This window comes from Hyperolius riggenbachi, chromosome 2 (assembly GCF_040937935.1).
Source record: "Hyperolius riggenbachi isolate aHypRig1 chromosome 2, aHypRig1.pri, whole genome shotgun sequence".
In the NCBI taxonomy this organism is placed as follows: Eukaryota; Metazoa; Chordata; class Amphibia; order Anura; family Hyperoliidae; genus Hyperolius; species Hyperolius riggenbachi.
Window position 1 is genome coordinate 458,869,871 of NC_090647.1, and position 21,655 is coordinate 458,891,525.

A 21,655-nucleotide genomic window follows, 5' to 3' on the forward strand; every position below is an offset into this window, starting at 1 on the left:
CAGATTCGACCAACAGATAGATCCCTCTCTGATTGAATCTGATCAGAGAGGGATCGTATGGCCACCTTTACAGCAAACAGATTGTGAATAGATTTCAGCCTGAAACCGATCACAATCTGTGGAGCTGATTTTTGGGAACATTTAACCAACATAGGCATTCATTTAAGCAGATGAGACCTGTTTTAGTCAACACAGATGGGAGGGGGTGTTCTTGGGTGGTGATTAAAATAGGAGTTGCCTTACATTTTAAGAGACTACATACCTGGAAAACTCTCTCACTTATATTCTGTCCCTAGGAAATTTATAAACGTTAGCTTTAGACTTGGCATTTATGGCTACAATATCCAGTATGTCAGCTGGAAACCAAAAGATGTAAGCAAAACCACTGGCTAAAGCGGGAAAGTCCTAAACCTTAACCAGTCTAAACTACGGCACACCAGTCCATTTGCACAGGTCTCCAAAATAAAACCCTTTTATAAACATATAACAATTTTGCCAAAGTAAAACTGGGAAAAAAAACCCATAAGCTGATGGAATGAGAGGATTTTAATAAAATGGCTTCTACATCATGAAACGGTTCCCAAATGAAAAGGATGTATTTTCAACAGTAGCACAATGGAAATATGAATCTATGAACTGCTCCCCATATTATTAAACAACCCGACAACTAGAATGTGACAACTGCTTGTTCACTTTAGTAAGAATTTAAAAAAATAAAAGAAGCAGCATGCCAAATTACATAGAACGATACGTTCCGAACATTCATTACACCAATATTCTCCCAGTTGGAAGAAGTCTGACTAAACTTGCTCTGCTGTATCATGTAATGCTGCTTTCATACAGAGGAACATTTCTACTAGTTATATTGCTGGGGCAGAAGTATACCCGGTACAGCAGGTGCCAGGTAAATAGATATAAGTGACAATGGGTGCGTCAGTGCACTGATAACAACTGTCCACCTCATCTCATTTCATTTCCAGTGTTTAAAATAAAGGATTAATTGTAGGTTCTGGGGAATAGTGATGGTCATGTCTAGAACTCACGGAGAAGCATATGATTGGTTTAGTCAGCTGATAGACTTGCAAAGCTCTGATTTGCTGTGCTCACATCCTGCTTTAGCACACGATCAAGACTAGCAAATCAGAGTCTTACACATCTATGACTTGACCAAACTAATCATATGCTTCTCCATGGGTTCTCCCAGACACGACCATCACTGACTGAGGAATAGTGTGCATACACTCCACCGAAAAGATAAAAATCAGGGAATCTGCATTTTATACTTCTACTCTGTTGTCCAGCAAACTTAAGCTAATCACTAATAAAGCCCCCTTCTCACATTCCATGTTTTGTCCACCTGACTAAAAACACACCCTCCCACGAGCAGCAGGATTCACTTTCCTGCTATTGGCACTAACAATAGCACCTAAAGAGGTAAGAATGGAGCGGAATTAACTTGGTTCTTCAACTACAAAAAAACTATTTGGCTCACATATATGTGTGCATGTAGCTCAAAATCACTAAAGAACTGCACTGCAAGAGACTAGCAACAAAACAAGACCGCTGTTGGCTGTAGCAAGAACGTCCCTTAGCAGCACACCAAGCAGCGCAATGGCAACCAGAGAAACAAATGGATGTTGTGTGGCAAGATCAAAATATGCAATACAGAGCAAAAAAAACAAACCTATTTATAAGTAGTATTTGTAAAAGATTTACTGCTAAAGCCTACTCTTGTTTTACTTCCTGTTATACAGAAAGCACAATACCCATAGGAAAAGCACTACAATGGTACAAAAGTTGCCTGCAAACTTTGCTGACAAAGAAGTCTCATACGAAGCACTATGATAGAGCCTGAACAGATAATTATCCACTGCGTTCCAGCTGGGTACATCAGAAAGCAACAAAAAGCTGATCAAAGATCTACAGATTATGTGGTCGTTAGTAGAAAACAGGGCTGCATCTAATGATCCCCGACACAGAGTGTCAGTGTACGATGTAGCAATCAATGAAACAGATATATGCAGAGAGCTTTTGCATGAGAAATATACACATTATAGTAAGGTAGTGCTGGTAAAGATCAACCACATGCGCGGTTAATGCTGAATACTTTGAAAAATCCCTGTAAGCAGAACACTCGCCTAACACCTGAACCTGAATAGATAGTTTTTGGCCTAACTGCAGCTAAAGAACGTCATCAATGAGAAATGTTCTCATCTATTCAATGATGGTTATGCCCCATGTAATATGTTGATACCATTACTGAAAACCCAAATAGGTTCATCACTCAGGAGTAGGGGAAGTTAAAAGAAAGGGGGACAAAAAAAGACAATGAACTCTCGAGGTTGAGAATTTACAATGCCTTAAAATGGGGGATAATGATAGATCAGAGAACCAGGGAATGTACCAAGTGTTCATGGTGAAATGCGACTTTGCCGGTCTTGATTCGTAAGAGCAATGCAGCTCCAAACTCTTCTAATCTGCATCCACACCCTCAGCACGAAACCACATGCTCGACTCCTTCACGCTTCTCTGCTATATAAAGCCAGCAGCCAATGCAATCATACACTAGATACACGTACATGAAACCCTGTACAAACTGATTAAAATACAGCATGTGTAGGAAGCCTTGTTTTTTGCAGCTGCTCAGTACCATTGAGAAAGCTGCTGTGAGGACATCTGTAGGCAGTTTGTGTTGAATGGTCAAAAGGAATGGCCGTTAAGTTCTTCTTGCAGTTATGTATAAGACATGTGTGAACCATTGGATATCTGTGAAGTAACACTTGTGCTCCTGCTCATTCCCTGCTCTGTCCGTCCCCCAGAAGCTGTCCGCCTCAGAGCCTGGGGGCTGTTGCGGACCCCCATCATACTACCACGAGGGACACCTTGCACAGACCCTGAGGGATGACCCCATGGTTGGGGTCCACCTTGCATTGGGTGGCCCCAGGCTTGTGGTGGCCCTCCCATGGGGTGACCCCAATGAGGTCCAGGGCCTCCAGTGGGATTGTGGGACCAGCCAGAAGCTCCCGGGTAGCTGTGGCTGAACGCCTCGGGGGAGAGATTGGAGAGTATCATATTGCTAAAGCCTAGCCTCATGCTTTCAGAGTCAAACGCTTCTATTTCACGAGCTTGGCGTTCGAGAAGGCTCCGTATTCGCTCTGTTCTTTCATTCTGAAGAGCCAGCATTTCTTCTTCAATCTAAAATAAAAGAAATAATCAAACTTTAAGACTGCGGTACAAAAAAATTTCTGCCCAGTAAATAACTTAAAATCATAAATACAAGCTTCTGCATACCTTCTGTTCAAGAAGAGCCCTGCGGAGGGAAACCCTTTGCTCCAGTTCCCGCAGTTCCCGATCGTGCTGAGCCTCAGCTTGCATCTTAATTTTGCTCTGATAAGCATTTAGTAGCTCCAGTTCTTGTTGCAGCTGCATTTTCAGTACTTGGCACTCTGCTTCCTGGGCCTCATCCAGTCGCAGCTGCAAGACAAATTGACATTGTTTACCATGCTGACTGATTGATCCAATGAAAAAAACCTCTATCAGGATATTGCCGGCCTTGGAAATGTTGATCCTTTTAGGACAAAGCTGCAACTGATGGGGACATGCAATAGAAGTGGAAGTGATGACTAACAGTGGAAGATAAAAGCAGGACAACCCAGCAGCGGAATCTAGTGTAGACACTTTAGATCTAGAGATGACAGTAAAGGTTCCCATATATCTATTGATGATGGGCAGAATGGACCAAGAGAGTTTCCTGATCGATTTCAGCATAAAATCTTCAGGTAATCTGCCTCGTGACGCCATCTTGCACCCCCCCCCCCCCCCAATGTTTTGTGTGTCCCTGGTGCATTTATATTCTACCTTTTACGCTGACCCCTGAGTGTCCACGCTGCATTTACACATTGGATCCCCGTGTGGCTACTGTCAATGCAGAAACACAGAGCAGTCATTCGGGGGACAGAGTGATAGGTAAAGTATGAATGCATGGGCACGTAAAGCTTTTGGAGGGGACAGCGGCTGGGGGTTTTCGCTGCATTCGTTCACAATTAATGACTTAATCACTAGTGATTTAATCACTAAGCAACAAATTACTCTGCCAGTTTAACTTTTTTTTTTTGCAGCCCATGAGCAGCTTGAGGAAAGCAGCACCCTTTCTCTTGTAGGTGTAAGAAGAGGGGGAAGAAAAAAAAATGAAAGCAAAGGGTTTACATTACAGCATAATTGAATCAAATCAACCACCAACATTTACAGTTTTGCGCAAATTAACTCCAACGTTGCGAAAAAAAAGCACTGACTATCCCTTAATGTCAATTCCAAGGTTTTTTAGTAACTAAAATGACCCCCTTTAACTTTCAAACATTTTTCAGATTGATATTACATTCAGTTAGAAATGTACTAAACACATAAATAATTGTGACATCACATCGCTGACTGAAAAGCATGTGTGAAACTACACCTGAACCTTGCACAACCACTCATTCTCCAAATGTGACATAAGTGGGCACACTGGGCAAGGAAATATGCAAAGTTCACGGCTAAGAATAGAGAAAAGTAGTCTTTTTAGATGAGATCCATTATGAGGTGCAGGGTTAGCAAGTGTCAGTATGTAAGACAGAAGAAAGAAGAACCTTTGACCTCTCAGCAAATAAATCAGTTAGTGAAACATCCAAACAAAAAGATGTTCTGCGGATGCTTTTCAGCTGGTGGAAATGGACCATTAGTCCCACCAGTTGATGGAATGATTAACAGTTTGATGTATACCAAAGTGCTTAAATCCAAAATGATTCCAGAAATGACTAAGATCTACTCAAATAAATAAGGGATTTTTCAACAAGACTTTGTACCATGCCATATACCGAAAAGTGCACAGACATTTTCAAGGACAGTGGAATGTGTGTGCTGGACTTGCCAGGTAACTCATCTGACGTCATTGATCGAGAATTTATTAGCCATATGCACAATCAAAGACAAGCTGTTATGTGCATGTGTGGTATCATGTGTGGTATCATGTGTGGTATCATGTGTGGTATCATGTGTGGTATCATGTGTGGTATCATGTGTGGTATCATGTGTGGTATCATGTGTGGTATCATGTGTGGTATCATGTGTGGTATCATGTGTGGTATCATGTGTGGTATCATGTGTGGTATCATGATCCTGAAATCAAAAACATAGTGCTTGTTTATAGACTTGACTTAACATTATTACCTTAAACGGCAAAAAGATGTCACGATGTGTAAAATGTGATGATCTTTATGGGATTGTTAATTCCTGTATCCACTCTGTTGTGCATGATTTAATCCCTGCCCGGTTTCTTCAGTAAAGAGTTCCAACTTACTATACTGGGTGCCTATCTGCATGTACAGACCACTCTGCTCCATCAATGCTGAACCATGTCAAAGTACTATCAAACGTGTATGGGGGCATATTTGTTACTGAAACAACTTTTCAGTGTTTCAATTAACTTTGAATTGGCATTAAAGGATAAGCTGCACATTTTGCACATTGTTGCTATTCATTTGCACAAGACTGTATAATGTATACTTAAAAAGATGGGTTTCAGTGGTTTAGAGACCCTCTATAGACCACCAGCCTGCACCGTGGCCATACAACTGTAAAGTTGCATAAAACAATGCACTTCTTTGCTGAAATAAATATAAAAAAGGCCCCAAAACACAAAGACTACCCCCTGCCTTTAGAGCCTTAGCGACCAATCAAAGGGATAAGGAGCTGTAGGGTTTTTGTCAGTCCTCCATCCCGCGTGACCATGCTCTGGTCTTTTTCAGGCATCTATTATGCCTTATTCTGCAATTATGATGGGTGTGCAGATATTTAGACCTGAATGTAAAACTTATACTAACAGTTCACCAGAAATCCAGAACGCCTCCTAAACAGAAATGTAATGATATCCACATTAGTATCCGTTAATATATTAAGTAGGAGTCAAAATCCTTGAACGAATAATGCAATAATTTTAAAAGGTGTGTGGTGTGTAGTGCACACTTACTGCTTGTGTGGACAACATCTCATTAATGCTATGGTCATACTGCTCAGCTAGTATCGCCAGCTTGCGAGTCTGCTCTTCTTTCATCCGCTTGAGAACGGCTTTGTGTTCATGCTTTGGTGTGGTTTCCAAAAGGTGGTTCCGCAAAGCTTTATACTGCCTCGTCTGGATCTTGCAAGTGTCCTGAAACTGCTTCTTTATCTGCAGCTCTTTGGACTATTGACACAGTGAAAGAAAGTACAAGTTAAAACTGCATATAAAACGACAAATTATTACAGGATTTACTGCCGATTTGGACAGACAATGGGTCTCGTTTGTTAAAGGGCACCAAACCTTGAGATAGGACTCAAGCCTCCACATGTAACATAGCCAAAATGATGGTGACAGAACCTGCTGACAGCAAACTAACATTTACCTCCGGTGGTGTAACCTCCCAGAGTCCAACTTGGGGTGGAGGGAGGGGAAAAAAAAGAAAGAAAATAGCAGCCAGGAGCGGTTTTGCCAACCCCCCCCCCCCCCCCCCCCAAAAAAAATGCACTGTTTTTAGACCCTAACATTTGGGGAAAAACCGCCAGGGAAGTTAAAAAACAAAAACCTTCCATGTTCCAATGGAGTTCAGTCATCTTAACCAGGCTGATGATCATATATGCAATTGGTTGATGGAAAACTATTTTTAGACCGTGATCTGCTCGCCTTCACACAGGCTTCTCTCTCAGGAATAAAATGCTGATATAATATCTCACCTCAACTTCTGTAGTATTCTGCTCTGTGGACTACCTACTAATAGACTTGTCAACCACTCTAATAGGGCCGTGCACCAGGTAGATTACAAAGTAGTGCAATTTAAAGGCAATCTGAAGTGAAAATAAACTTCGGAGATAATGATTTGTATGTGTAGTACAGCTAAGAAAAAGAACATTAGTAGCACAGATATGAGTCTCATATGGTTTTCAGCACAGGAAGAGTTAAGAAACGTCAGTTATCTATGCAAAAGAGGTTCTCTGAGTTTTCCGACGCAACTTGAGTCGCTGTTTTCTGGAGCACTTATACATCAAAGGAACAGAGACTGATTTAGATAAGATTTGTACTGCAGGGGAGTTGAAAGAAGTCATTAGCTCTGCTTGAGTTATAGTTTAAAATACACCGTGTGGCTTGTGACTGCAAATATGACAGAATTATGTAATGTTATAAATAAATAAAAAAAAGCTATAAGTCTAAAAACTGAAATACAAGATTTGTATTTACTTCTAATGTTCAATTAATTATCAGTACTACACATTCAAATCATTACATCATACGTTTTTTTTTCACTTCAGTGTCACTTTAATTACATTAAGGTATGTACAACTATCGGACCACCACCTAGTCATTTTGGGGCCTTGGTGGGTCCCCTTTGTTGTGGCACACACTAGAATGGGAATGGATTTAGTATAAGCCTCCTTTTACACTACATTGGTTGCATCGCAACGGACAATATAATCGCATCACAACCCAATACAATGATATTTCAATAACCCTTTCACACTGGCACATCTGCAGTGCAATGTTTTCTGACAGAAAACTGCACAGCATGCAGTGTTAGCGGGCGACCTGCGCAGTGCAAGCATAAAGTCTATATCCTGTATGTTTCACTGTATGGGTCCACAAGCACAGGCTAGGATTTTACAATACCATTGCATTGTGATCCTATTGTTCAGGATGCACAAGACGTAAATGTTTTCATGTGTCACAGAAATACCATTCTATCTCCGCAAACAAGAAAACACTCAAATTAGCCCAGAAAAAAAATAATTATATTGCAGTCATCCCAACAAAACATCCGCGGCAGTACAAAAAGAAGCCACTCATCGCTGCTTAGTATCCACAGTTCAATTCCCAATAACAAAGGAAAAACTTTCAAATTAGACTTTAACGTAAAATTACAATAATTAGCTGACAAAAAACAGCAGCGTTTTCTTACAAAACAAAAACTATTCAAAAGATTTTGAGGAAAAGTAGAAGTTGCTCTGTTAACACCTTGCCATTTGTCTCTATCCATTTTTAACCATATATACTTTATATGTGGTGGAGAACGAAAAACACTAAAGAGCAAAAAAACAGTCAAACCGCATGTATTGTGTATAGTCAATCACTTATACTTTTCAGTGCAGCTTTCAGTGTAAATCCTCCTGCTTGTTCTGTCCTCCTATTCCCAACAAATATTCACTGCCAGATTATCTGAATGAGAGCCTGAACTACAAATTCTATTATTACTTTAAGTGACTATGCAAACATGGTCTGAATTTATTAAAAACTGTCTAAGTTAAAAAGTTATTCTCTTGATTCAGATTAAAGGCTGAAACCCACTAGAGCATTTAGGGAGCGCTTTAAATGGATGGAGCAGATTCCACTAGATCGATTGCGATTAGGGAAATCGCAATCGCAGGACATGTAGCATTTTGGGAGCGTTTCCATTCTTATGTATTGTATGCGAGCAGGAAAATTGCTCCTAAACTCTATTACAAATCGCTAGTGAATGCGATAGTGCTTTGCGCTTTCTAGTGTGTCCCAGGCCTAAAGAAGGGATGCTGAAATGTTAATTAACTAGTCTGTGTTATTGAAGTCACAACTATACACCACCAAAAAGCATTTTTAACCTCCCTGGCGGTTAATTTTTTTTGCCAAATAGGCAAAAATCCTTTTTTTTTTTAAATTTTTTTTTTGTTTCATGTAAAGCTACCAGAGTGGTAGCTACATGAAACACCACTAAAGGGCGCATGTGTCCCTCTAGTGCGATCGTCGCCGGCATCAATAGCAAACAGGGGAACGCGTATATAACGCGCTCCCCTGTTTGGCTTCTCCTGTCGCCATGGCAACGATCAGAATGACGTCATGGACGTCAGACGCCTCCGATCCAGCCCATAGCGCTGCCCGGAACTCATTGGTCCGGGCAGCGCAGGGCTCTCTCTTCTGCCGCTGCGTGCGGGCGATCGCCGCGATCAAGCTGTGCGCGCGCCTAGCAAAGTGCTAGCTGCGCGCACAGCACTTTAAATGGCGAAAATCGCCCCACCAGGGGCTGAGATATCTTCCTGCGTGGCATAGTCCGAGCTCAGCTCGGGCTTACCGCCAGGAAGGTTAATACATAAAAAAAAGCTGCATAAAACTGAGCAGCACTGTGCTGTACAGAAGCAGACATTGGGGTTGAATCATCATATAGTGCAAGCAACCAAGTATATCAAGTATCAAGTATATCAAGTATATAGTGCAAGCAACCTCCTTATTGCTCTTGCTAATAAATCAGCGTGCAACTTAATTTTTCCCCCTGCGCGCTAGTGGCAGCGTAGCGTGGGTAACTAAGTAGCGGACGCGTAGCCACGCGGTAGTGATGTGTCGCTACCGTGATACTTCACTAGCACGTCCGCTACTATGTTAATTAACAGTTGCTATGCAATTAGTAACTATGTTAATTAACATAGTAGCGGCCACGCTAGTGAAATATTGCAGTAGCGACACATCACTATTGCACGGCATTTGTAAGGAGTGGCCGCTGCTTAGTTACACATTGTATGCTGCCGTGCAGGGGTAAAAAAATAAGTTGCGCTGATTTATTAGTGCGAGCAACAGGAGGTTGTGCGGTCTATATACTTTGATGAATCAAGCCTGTTGTGTTCTGCCTAAAAGGTGTGTGAAGCTAGGCAACATGCAAAGAAGAGCTCTATAATAAGGCTCTCACACCAGTCTGAAAAAGTCTAAAGGTGCGTACACACACGTGACTATAGTCGTTTGAAACGATCGTTCCCCGATCATTTCAAACGACGATCGTTTAAAAAAAAAAGCAGCCAACGACCATTAAGTCTAATGACGGACAAGCTAGATCGTTAAAAACGAACGATCTAGCTTGGCGGATTTTTTCCAACGACAATCGTTTGCAAAAGTAGTACATCATTGGAAATCTGTTGTTCGTACTAGGCTTGACATGCGCATTTCGCCATTTCTCCATGGAACTTTTCATTTTTATGTGCAAGCGCAATAGTTGCTTTACATGATGTAACTTTCGTTCTAACGATCAGATCGTTACACACCTTTAAAAGCTAACTTTACTTAGGTCTTTCTTTCGTCAATTAAAAGTTCGGTCGTCGTTCACAACGAACGATCGTTGTCGTATGTGTGTACGTAGCTTAACTTTGATAGGAATTATCCTGCACTGATATGCAGAATCATTATTACACAGGTAACCTTACTGGAAATTGGCTATGTAGCTCCACACTTCCTCTCATGAATACATGGCAAAATACCTTTAGACTCTTGGGTTGCTGCCGGACCTCCATGACATGCTTGCGTCTTAATTCCCGTTCCCGCCTCTTGTTGTATTCCAGCTGGTTTGTGAGTTCAGTTTGGTGTTGCAACTTTATGAGCTCACAACGCATTCTCTGTATGGTATTGAGATGCCGAAACTCTAATTCCTGCATGGACTCGTGCTGTCGTAGCAGCATTGCATGCTCCAGGTCCTTCTGTGTCTGCCTCTTATTCAGTTCCTGTTAATTAACGCCAAGAAATTTGCTTAGATTAACCACATTGACATCCATTGGAACAAAAAACGAGAGAAGAAAACACATTCAGAACACTGTAGGTAGGGGATAAGAATGTCTTTCATACTCCTTGACACAATAAAATAATACATATGTAAACTGTTTCGCCCTGAATGTGTTAGAGACTCTGAAGCGAGTCTAAATCCCCTTTTTGAACTTGTTTTTATGTTAAGCAGTATAAGCCCTCCTAATCCGCCGCTATCCCTCTGCAAAACGAGGGGTTTATACCCCCCAAATCCCCCCTGCAAAATCCACGACGTTCTTGGTCGTGGATTTTGCTGCTCATGGAGGCAGAGCTATGAGCTGCAGCTCTGCCTCCATGCGCATCAATCGCCTCGCGGATCTCCGCCTCTCCCTGAGAAGACAGAGGGGCGTGGAGAGGCGGCGATCAGCCGGGATTGACGCACTAAGAGGCAGAGCTACAGCCATTAGCTCTGCCTCTATGAGGAAGCGCTCCCCGGACACATCAGAGGGGATCTGGGGGGTATAAACCCCTCTTTTTGCCGCGGGATAGCGGCGGTTTAGCAGAGATTATACTGCTTAACATAAATACAAGTTCAAAAAGGGGATTTAGACTCGCTTCAGAAGCTCTTTAAGACCTATTGTTTATAGATCTTAAAATCACGTTACTGCAATTTCAGCTCATGTCTCTGCTATACTACTGAGTGAAAAACTGGTGCCAACCTGAAGTAAACTTGAATGCAAACTGAAGACAAAGATCTGCGTACACTAGCAGAAACTGACGACACCGATTTGCAGTTTAGGAGCAGCTGATCAGAAAACATTTTAAAATTATGTCAAACTCAAAGGTCCATGTAAACCACCCATAGAAAAAACACTTGACAACCTGCTTGGCTGAGCCAGTGAAGGAACCGTAAATACATTTCACACTGAAAACTGTTCATATAACAAATATGGCAAATCAACCTCAAACTGCCACTTGATTAATGATACACTTATAACAGAACTCTGGTAACTGACTATGGCCTCAATTCATTAAGCTTTATCAAACACCATCAACGTTTGATAATTAACCTCATGAGCAAAATCAAATTTTGAATTCTCTAAAGTGTTATAGATTTATTGAACGTTTTATTGTTAAAACATTCGATAAATCCATAACACCTTAGAGAATTCAAAATTAGATTTTACTCATGAGGTTAATTATCAAACGTTTGATAAAGTGTTTGATAAAGCTTAGCGAATTGAGGCCTGTGTCCGTTATGTGGAGTTTCTGCCAACAAAAGAAGAACTGGTAACTATATACTTTGGAGGAGCTAAAAAAAAAAAAAAAAAAAAATCTATTTAACAACAACTTTTTAGTTGCCAGGCATATTCAATATTCGCAAGGTAGTTTATACTAAAGTAAAGCCTGATCCACCAAACAAATGTGGTCTGAAGCAGTATTAAAAATAAAAAATGCAGTTCTCTACTGTATCTTAAAGGAGTCATCAGGGAGATTTTTATAAAATAAGCGCTACTTACCGGGGGCTTCCTCCAGCCCCAAGCTCCCAGGATGTCCCTCGCCGCAGCTCTGCCCGCAGCCGTTCGCCGCAGGTCCGTCCCGGTCCCCTGCGATGACGTCTGAGCGACCTCCGGGTCGCTCTGCACTGCGCCTGCGTTAGCGGCGCTGTCAATCACCGCCACGTGTGGCCCGGAGCGGACTGAGCGGGCAGAGCTGCGGCGAGGGACATCCTGGGAGCTTGGGGCTGGAGGTAGCCCCCAGTAAGTAGCGCTTCCATTACGTGTAGAAGAAATAATTTAAAATCGCATTTCTTTATATTGCAATTTGGTTTTATGTTGAGAAGATCAAAAGACAATTTAAGATACACACACACACACACACACACACACACACACACACACACACACACACACACACACACACACACACACAAAGAGACACACACACACACACACAAAAAGACACACACACACACACACAGACACACACACACACACACACACACACACACACACACACACACAAAAAGACACACACACACACACACACACAAAAAGACACACACACACACACACACACAAAAAGACACACACACAAAAAGACACACACACACAAAAAGACACACACACACACAAACACACAAACACACACAGACACACACACAGTCTGTTATTTCAAGCTGCATAAATTTGTGCACAAAATTTGTTTAAAGGAGTCCTAGGAATGCCGATTTACTTACCTGGGGCTTTCTCCAGCCGCTTGCAGCTGTCTGTCCCATGCTGACAGCTCTGTTCACAGTTGCTGGCCCGGGGTCCCCGCACGGTGCAGATGACGACCTCGAGGTAGTCCTTACTGTGCCTGCGTGCAGCGCCACTGTCAATCAAGCCCTTGATGTCCACAGCATACTGCACAGGTGCAGTAGTTCTGCTGGGCTTGATTGACAGTGGCACTTCATCCAGGCGCAGTAAAGACGACCTCGGGGTCATCCTCTGCACCGTGCGGGGACCCCAGGACAGCGTGGGACAGACAGCTGCAGGGGGCTGGAGAAAGCCCCAGGTAAGTAAACCAGCTTTCCTACTCTTGGCCCGATGACTCGTAAGGGCTCAGACACACTATAAGCGCTTTTTGGTCTCCGGAGTTTTCTAAGAGCTTTTCAAAAAATGCTCACGTTGACTTACATTAAAATCGTGGTAAAATTGCAATCACGGTAAAATCACATGATTTTACCACGATTGCAATTTTACCGTGATTTTAATGCAAGTCAATGGGAGCGGTTTAAAAAAAAAAAAAGCTCTCAGAAAGCTCTGGAGGCCAAAAGGCGCTCAGAAAAGCACTTATAGTGCCCGGGCACTAATCCTGTTTCAACTCAGAATTAGTTGCATCTCACTGACCATCCATACTGTTGAGTACGGTATGTTAGAACTTGTTAAAAGGGCCACGATCAGGAACACATTTAGATGCATATATAAGCATATGTATACAATCGCATATATAAGCATATGTATACAATCTATAATTGCTTCACAATAAAGTTTACTATAAATTACTTTTTTACTATGTTGCTGTCTCTTACAATAGGTATTGGACTAGTCCATTTAGTCATGGAGGAACCTGAGTATTTACTTTATTCTTCACAAAAGCACTGTATGGAAAAGAGTAATACAAATATGCTGGTCAGCATCCCTAGTTGCTCGCACTATTTTGGCAGTTGGATCAAACCTCTCCCATTCTGTGTTTTTGAAAATAAAGTAAACCTTGCGAAGCTCCAATGAGGAGATGGACTAGTCCAAGATCTGTCAGATTTTTACTGCCTACTGCAAAACAGGAAAAAAAGAAATGTATAGTGCATTTAACTCTGGAAGAAATGTATATTTTATACATATGCATTTTAAATTTTTCATGATAGTGGTCCTTTAACATTTCTGATGAGCGGTGAGAGAACAAATTGGCTGTCCATGAGCCTTTCATTACCACACGAATATGTGACCAATCAGACAAGCCATTGATTTCTTCTACATAATCACAATCATTTATCTGGGTTACCACAGTGCACCGTTAGCTATTAACCACTTCAGGATTCTGCGTACGCATAAGTACGCCCCTGAATCCTGAAGTGGTTTCCATGGCTTCCATGTCAGTTCACGGAGGGTGTCTCCGTGAACACCCTGCGAGCCTCCGATCGCAGCTCGCAGGGTAAATGTAAACACGCGGGGAAGATCTTCCCCGCTGTTTACATACATACGGCGCTGCTGCGCAGCAGCGCCGTAGAGGAGATCGGCGATCCCCGGCCTCTGATTGGCCGGGGATCGCCGGCATCTGATAGGCTGAAGCCTATCTGAGGCGGCGCAGGACGGATTCCGTCCTGCGCCGCTCACAGGGGGAGGGAGAGGGAGGGGAAGGAGGGCCAGAAAGCGCTGCGGAGGGAGGCTTTGAAGAGCCCCCCCCCGCAAGCGCAAACAGCCGGCGGCGATCAGACCCCCCCCCCCCCAGTAGGACATCCCCCTAGGGGGGGAAGGGGGATCGGGGGGGTCTGATCGCCCAGGCTGCTATCTGATCTGTGCTGCGGGGCTGAAGAGCCCCCGCAGCACAGATCAGCAAAACCACCCGAAACCCGGAAGTGGTTAAGCTCCGTACCCACGTTCACCCGAAAAAAACAAGGAACAAAGGGTTGGCCTAGAATAGTTTAAAAATGTACTAACGATGGTAAAAGAATGCTTAATATCCATGCAGAGCGATCTGTCTTGGCGGATCGGTCCAGATGATAATCATTGTTGGACATTCACATCGAACGATGCCAAATGATTGCTCCACTCAAACAACTCGTGTGGCTAGTCATGCACATTCAGGCCTGCAGGTTTACTGCTTCCGCCAACAATCTGGTCATTATACTGTGGTGGTGCACACATTTAATTGAAACATGCATTGACGCAGTTTGTTCCAAACCATCAGGGATCCCTTGTTTTAAAAACGACAGTGATCAAGCTTTTATATGGAGCTTTAGACATAGCTTCAAAGCTATGGGAACCTCAATCGTGTAAGAGGTGCTTTTGTAAAACCATATCTCATCTGTAGCAATGGGAAACCACCCATCTCTTGAACTTTCAATTAGTTTGACAATACAAGCTTGACATGCCAGCAGTAGCTGAAATGAAATCTTCAAATTGTCAATATATAATTATCACTATATAGATTCAGCTTCTGCCTATATTACTTTGTTGCAAATGGCATTGAAAGGGTTATTTACCTCTCTAACCAGATCCTGCTCCAGATTGTGTCTACTGAGAAGCATCCGCCGCTTGAACCGACGGCACTCCAGCTCCAGGTACTGCCGCTGGCGCCGCAGGAGGTTGGCTTCTTCCTCCGCCTGGAAATGCTGGAAATTCTCCTTCTGCTTTGATAGCCACTCCTGCTTCTCCTTCTTGGGAGTGCTCTGGTTTTCATTCAGTTCCTAATATACCAAAAAGCCTAAGTCAGTTGTAGTAATTAAATGGATAATGTATAGGATTCCTGGCTAAAGTGATATACTAGATAAAGTAAATATTGTGCACAATATCTTATCCGCATCATACAATCATACTTTGGTAAAATGTGGAGAAATTGTATACATAATGATATGTTGTACCTCTTTCAGCTGTTCCTTGCGCAATTTATATTCCCGCTTCTGTGACTCTATGAAACTGTTCAGCTCTTTCTTCTGCTGGGCCTGGATGTGCTGCTGGAATTTCTTCTCTTCATTAGCCATCAACTTCAACTGTTATTCAAATAAAATAAATCATATTCACAAAGAAAATAAATTATCTTTCAGAACTACACATTTTGGGGAACATATTGTAGCTCTAGCATGTCAGATATATTCACACAAAAAAAAACACCACCACAAGAGAAAAATATTCTACATGAACAAGAACGAAGGTTTAGTAGAACTAAGATTTCTGTGAAACTTCAGCATTTTGAATGAAAGCGTACCTGACCCCAGAACTTCCTTTCTGCTTTAAAAGATACCGTAAAGCAACAGCATAAAAACCTTTAAGAAAACTGTTACAGCAGATATAAACCCTGCAATAAGCCTACAGTGTTTCTATGTCCCGCTTTCATGGGAGCAGACATTATTAGCTGCTCTGCAGAAGCTGCCGAGATTCCTAGCTGACATAGCTAAGAGCTCAAATGACACATGTGATTAGTCACATATGAGGGGGAACTAGACAGGCTAAACTCTCTAAATACATACAGGGTGGATTTCTCTATGCTTTCCTTCTGTCCTGTGAAAGAGTTCAGGTCCACTTTAAAAAGAATCTAAGTTAAGAACAAACAAAGAAAACAAATACTTACCAGAGGAGGGGGGAGCCTCTGGACCCTATTGGGGCTTCCCTGTCCTCAGCCAGCATGATCCAGCACTGGCACCCCTGAACAAACCAAAACAATAACACTCACCACTGTGTGCCGGTGCACTAGCAGCTTTCCACCCAGGCTCCTCCTGTGCATTAGAGCAGACCATATTGGGTTCAGCTATGTGCGCCCGAGCAGAAAGGTACCAGTGCGCCTGCACACAGCGGTAACAAGCGGACTTTTGGGTCCCACCACTGACTCGCCTCTGCTGAGGACAGGGAAAGCCTCTTTAGGATCCAGATTATTAAACCTCCCGAGGTAAGTACCCCCCTCAGGGACACTTTTTCCCTTCAGGTTCACTGTAAATTTCTCAGGTTATGGCAGTAAGGTCCATTGCATCTTTCACCCAGTATACTACAGTTCTATAGAGCAGAAAAGCATCTCTTCCATAGACAAAGATCATTTATGTTCTATCGCAGCTCACCTCTTTATCCATAGCTGCTTGATGTTTCTTTATAAGTTTTTCCATTTCTGCAGCAAAGTTGTTCCGTTGGTTTTCCAGATCCTTGTCCAGTCGGAGCCGATGCTCGTCCATCTCGGCCTTCAGCTTGTTCTCCAGTGCCATCAGCTGCTTTTGGTGCTGCCGCCTCATGCGTTTGTATCCAGACATCTGTTCCCGCAGCTCTGAGTCTTGCTCATGTTCCTGGATTTGCCTCGTCACCTGAGGACAACAGATCACGGATCATTTTGTCTGCCATATGAGATGCCCCAAAACCAGATATTTCGTGTGTTTTTCCTGCCCCTGAAATAATGCACAAGGATATATTGCTTTGCAAAAAACTCCTTAAGGGCCCGTTTCCACTGACGCAATGCTGCACGCATTTTCTGCATGCAGATTCGCATGACAATACAAGTCAATGGGGCTGTTTCCATTACAGGCGAAATTATCTTGCACCCGCAGGTGGGGGGGGGTTGGGAAACAGGTGCCTTTTTGTCACAATTTTACGCACGGTTTAAGCGCTTCCGCGTATTGGTTTACGCATGCGGAAGTCAATAGCAATTAATGGCGACGGTAAAAAACCTCGCATATGCATGCGAATATGCATGAAAAATGCCTGCAAACGCACGTGAATTTGCATACGCATGTAAATCCGCAAGTTTTTTTTTTTCTATGCAGATTCGCCTAGGTATAGTGGAAATGGGCCCTTAAAGAGACTCTGTAACAAACTTTTCAGCCTTAGTTCTTCTATCCTATAAGTTCCTATGCCTGTTCTAATCTGCTCTGGCTTACTGCAGTCTTTCCTAACTGCACTGTCTCTGTAATAAATCAATGTATCTTTCCTCTGTCCTGTTTGTCGGGCTAAAGCTTGTGTGGAATGTGCAGGGCTGCTTGTGATTGGTAGAAGCGATACACACCCTCTGCAGGCCCCCTGCATACTCTGAATGACTCACACACTATGCTTAGCTGAGCCTATTAGAAGCTGGTTAGTTTGTTTGTAAACACTGCCTAAAACTGTTAATTACAAGCCAGGATTGCAGCAGAGAGTGGCAGAAACAGCACAGAGGGGCACAGGAGAAAATAATGAATAGATTGGTATGCTTTTTATTGTAAGAATATTAGAGTACAGATTCTCTTTAAAGAGAATCTGTACTCTAATATTCTTACAATAAAAAGCATACCATTCTATTCCTTATTTTCTCCTGTGCCCCTCTGTGCTGTTTCTGCCACTCTCTGCTGCAATCCTGGCTTGTAATTAACAGTTTTAGGCAGTGTTTACAAACAAACTAACCAGCTTCTAATAGGCTCAGCTAAGCATAGAGTGTGAGTCATTCAGAGTATGCAGGGGGCCTGCAGAGGGTGTGTATCGCTTCTATCCAATCACAAGCAGCCCTGCACATTCCACACATTCAAGCTTTAGCCCGACAAACAGGACAGAGGAAAGATACATTGATTTATTACAGAGACAGTGCAGTTAGGAAAGACTGCAGTAAGCCAGAGCAGATTAGAACAGGCATAGGAAGTTATAGGATAGAAGAACTAAGGCTGAAAAATTTGTTACAGAGTCTCTTTAATGTTGTGTACTATAAGATACAGTGATTTACAGATGAAACTTAAAGCAAACAAAAAAAAAAATACTACAAAGCAAAATGCGCAGAGAATCTAACCGCACCAGGGCCCTCCTCCAATCACCGCATTAGCTCTTCGAGTAAGTGCAAATTAGTCAGTAAGATTGTTATTGAGTTGCAAATAATTTTGAGACGATTGAGAATTATGCTAACTAATATGGCACAGAAATATACTAATTATGAAAAGCTATTGTAAAATGGATAAATCAAATCTTTCAGTAAAAGCATTTCACTGGTCTATATTCAAACAACTGCATAGAAGTACAGTCACATTTGCATATTTCTGCATCAACAGAATTATTTTCAGATTTCAAGTCAATTAGTAAGTTGGCCCTAAGTAAAAAATGTATAAAAGGCGTTTAGTACAACTGAATATTGGCACACAAAAGCGCCTATAGATGTCCACTACAGATGGAGTGTCAGACAATGTATGAGAGGCCAGGATTTGTGCTAACGTGACAGGTGAGTCTTCAACACTACACATGGGCACAATTACACAGGGGGGGGGGGGGGGGGGAGGAGTCAACTGCCAGAAGGTTTGTCAGTCGTTGGGAAATTGAGCGCGGTTATCGCCGGACACCTGATCCAGTCCTTGGACGCCTGATGGAATATTGTTCAAAAGATCCATTGGGCAGCCATGTTGCAAAGTCGATTTGATACATTTATCAGATAGGAAGACCGATTTGCTCCCCAAAACTGAGCAGTGTATAGCCAACCACAAATCTGTTCTGAAGACCTTGTCTTTAGGGAGGAGACCTGCTGTAAAAGGACTAAAAAATAAAGAAAAATGAACCTACCAGCGAGGCAGTACGAATGGTGGCAAAGTGCTCTCTGTTGCGATAGTGAGGCTTGTGGCGGGTAGCCTGGGGAGGAGACTGTGGCTCTGATGGACGCATCCTAGATTCAGATTCCTCAGGGTAATTTTCTTCCTCCTTCAAAGTAAGACAGGAAATTGTTGCAGCATATTGAGTTTACAGGGTATCATCTTATAACACTTCATATACAGTATACTAATACTAATAATCCAAAAATACCTTTTAGTAAAATATATATTTATATGAAGACCTATGCTTTAGTGCTTTTTTTCCCCCTGCACGCAAATTCGGAAGCAGCCTATTGATGTTGCTGTGATTCCACTACCAAATTTATGTGAGGGAAATAATGCAGTATGACCCCTAGTGGAAACGGGGCCTAAAAGGATGCTTCTATGTAACGCAACCTGAAATCTTCCTTGCACCTGTCTAGCATTTTCTCAGTGGATTTTGCGGGCTTAGACTGCCATACTTAGGAAGTTAAAATGAACCCGAGGTGTAAGACCTATGGAAGCTGCCATATTTATTTTATTTTAGACAATACCAGTTGCCTTGCAATCCTGGTGATCTTTCTGGTCAGTAGGGTCTAAATCACAAACCTGAAACAAGCCTGCAGCTGATTTTGTCAGAAATTGGATCTACATGCTTATTCAGGGTCTATGGCTTAAATTATTAGAGGCAGAGGATCAGCAAGACAGCCAGGCAACGTGCATTTTTTTTTTTTTAAAAGGTAATAAACATTTCAACATCCATATCCACCCTCACCTTGGGTTCCCTTTAAATGATACCGGAGGTAACATGTGACATGATAGACATGGGTATGTACAGTGCCTAGCACACAAATAACTATGCTGTGTTCCTTTTTTTATTTCTCTGCCTGAAAGAGTTAACCATCAAGTATGTAAGTGGCTGACTCAGTCCTGACTCAAGCAGGACGTGACCACAGTGTGGCCCTCATGGATAAGAAATTCTAATAATAAAACACTTTCCTAGCAGAAAATGGCTTTTGAGAGCAGGAAAGAGATTAAAAGGGTCAAAAGTTCATAAATTTTACCTCTGACATACTTCAACGAATGTGTAATTTAGCAAAAACAATAAAACAGTTAAAACTTAAAAAGTAAATTTAAACAAAATAAAACTGTGGAAGATCTTAAAAAGTCATTTTTTAGGAGAAGGAAGATAGGTACAATCATTTATTTCATTAATTTATTTTCGCCTCAGGTGTCCTTTAACGTTAGCCAATTGAAAGTGAAAATTTACTACCAAAGATGCACCTTGCGCAGTGTTCAGCTGCCATCTAGTGGCTAAAACAAAAATCTACAGCCTAATACGCAGCTGCTGTGCAATAGAATTTACTATAAAGTTTTACTGTGATAAAGTAAACCTCAGTCTTCAATTCCCAGCAAATGCATCTGTATAAAATATACAATGTAAGACAAATTCTGATATAGTAAACTACTTTTCCTGGTTTCTTGGAGTTTTCTATAAAGGGATTCTACTGTATTATTATTTTGTATTTATATAGAGCAAACATCCTCTGCAGCGCTGTATAGGGTATATTGTCTTGTCACTTAACTGTCCATATGTTTTATTTATTCTTGTTGAAATTATGCTCACTTTTTCATATACTTTACAGCATTTATACATTTTGCAACTTTTTGGTTTGTTTTTGGAGGGGAAAACCAAGGCAAGAAGGTTAAAAAGCCTCATTAACTAGCGTATCAACTCTTCAGCTCTTCAGTGACATTCCTTTAAAAAAAAAAAACATCCTAAATGATTTTGTGTTTCAAGCTTTTATTATACTCAAAATGTTTACTAGACCCTTGCTTGACACATTTTGGTAAGTTCCAGGAAAAAGGGTTATGAAAATTAACAAACACTTTTTGCACAGAAATCCAGCAGAAACTGAATGCCAAGGAGGTTAACAAAATATACAATAAGTTTAATATTGGAAAACTCACTGGTTTCAAATGAATAACAGAGCTGTTTGACATCACGGTGTGATCTCCTTCCATCATGTCCAGTTCACTCTTGTCATCTGAAGCATCTGGAAGACTATTCACACTACTGCTTTGGCTACTGGCACTAATGGACATGCTGGGAATAGACTGATTACTGCTGATGCTGTTCACTGTTCCCGTTCTTCCAACTCCATGGTCTTGCTCCTAAGGGGGGGGGAAAATTCAGTGAAAGAATTATCATCATTTAAACACCACACGCCGCCTCCTCCTCAGGCTGATTCTCTTAGAATCAAGGAAAATTCAAAATTAAATGAATCCAAACTTCCATCTTTAATGTGGAAATTTCTTTAAAGTGTACCAGAGCTTAAAAAAATAATTAAAAGAATTATACACAC

At 41.9% G+C, this 21,655-nt stretch overlaps 1 protein-coding gene across 1 annotated transcript in view; it reads right to left on the minus strand.

The window, feature by feature from the left end:
* Positions 1 to 528: 528 nt before the first annotated feature.
* The window catches only part of TAOK1 (TAO kinase 1), a 139,058-nt gene continuing 117,931 nt past the window's right edge, over positions 529 to 21,655 (minus strand). The window contains exons 13-21 of the mRNA XM_068270103.1: positions 21,261 to 21,464; positions 19,285 to 19,419; positions 16,845 to 17,081; positions 15,657 to 15,785; positions 15,279 to 15,482; positions 10,276 to 10,515; positions 6,005 to 6,217; positions 3,292 to 3,474; positions 529 to 3,195 (exon numbers count right to left, since the gene is read on the minus strand). Coding sequence (XP_068126204.1) covers positions 2,734 to 3,195; positions 3,292 to 3,474; positions 6,005 to 6,217; positions 10,276 to 10,515; positions 15,279 to 15,482; positions 15,657 to 15,785; positions 16,845 to 17,081; positions 19,285 to 19,419; positions 21,261 to 21,464 — 2,007 coding nt within the window. The 3' untranslated portion in view covers positions 529 to 2,733. The remainder of the gene's footprint in view (positions 3,196 to 3,291; positions 3,475 to 6,004; positions 6,218 to 10,275; positions 10,516 to 15,278; positions 15,483 to 15,656; positions 15,786 to 16,844; positions 17,082 to 19,284; positions 19,420 to 21,260; positions 21,465 to 21,655) is intronic.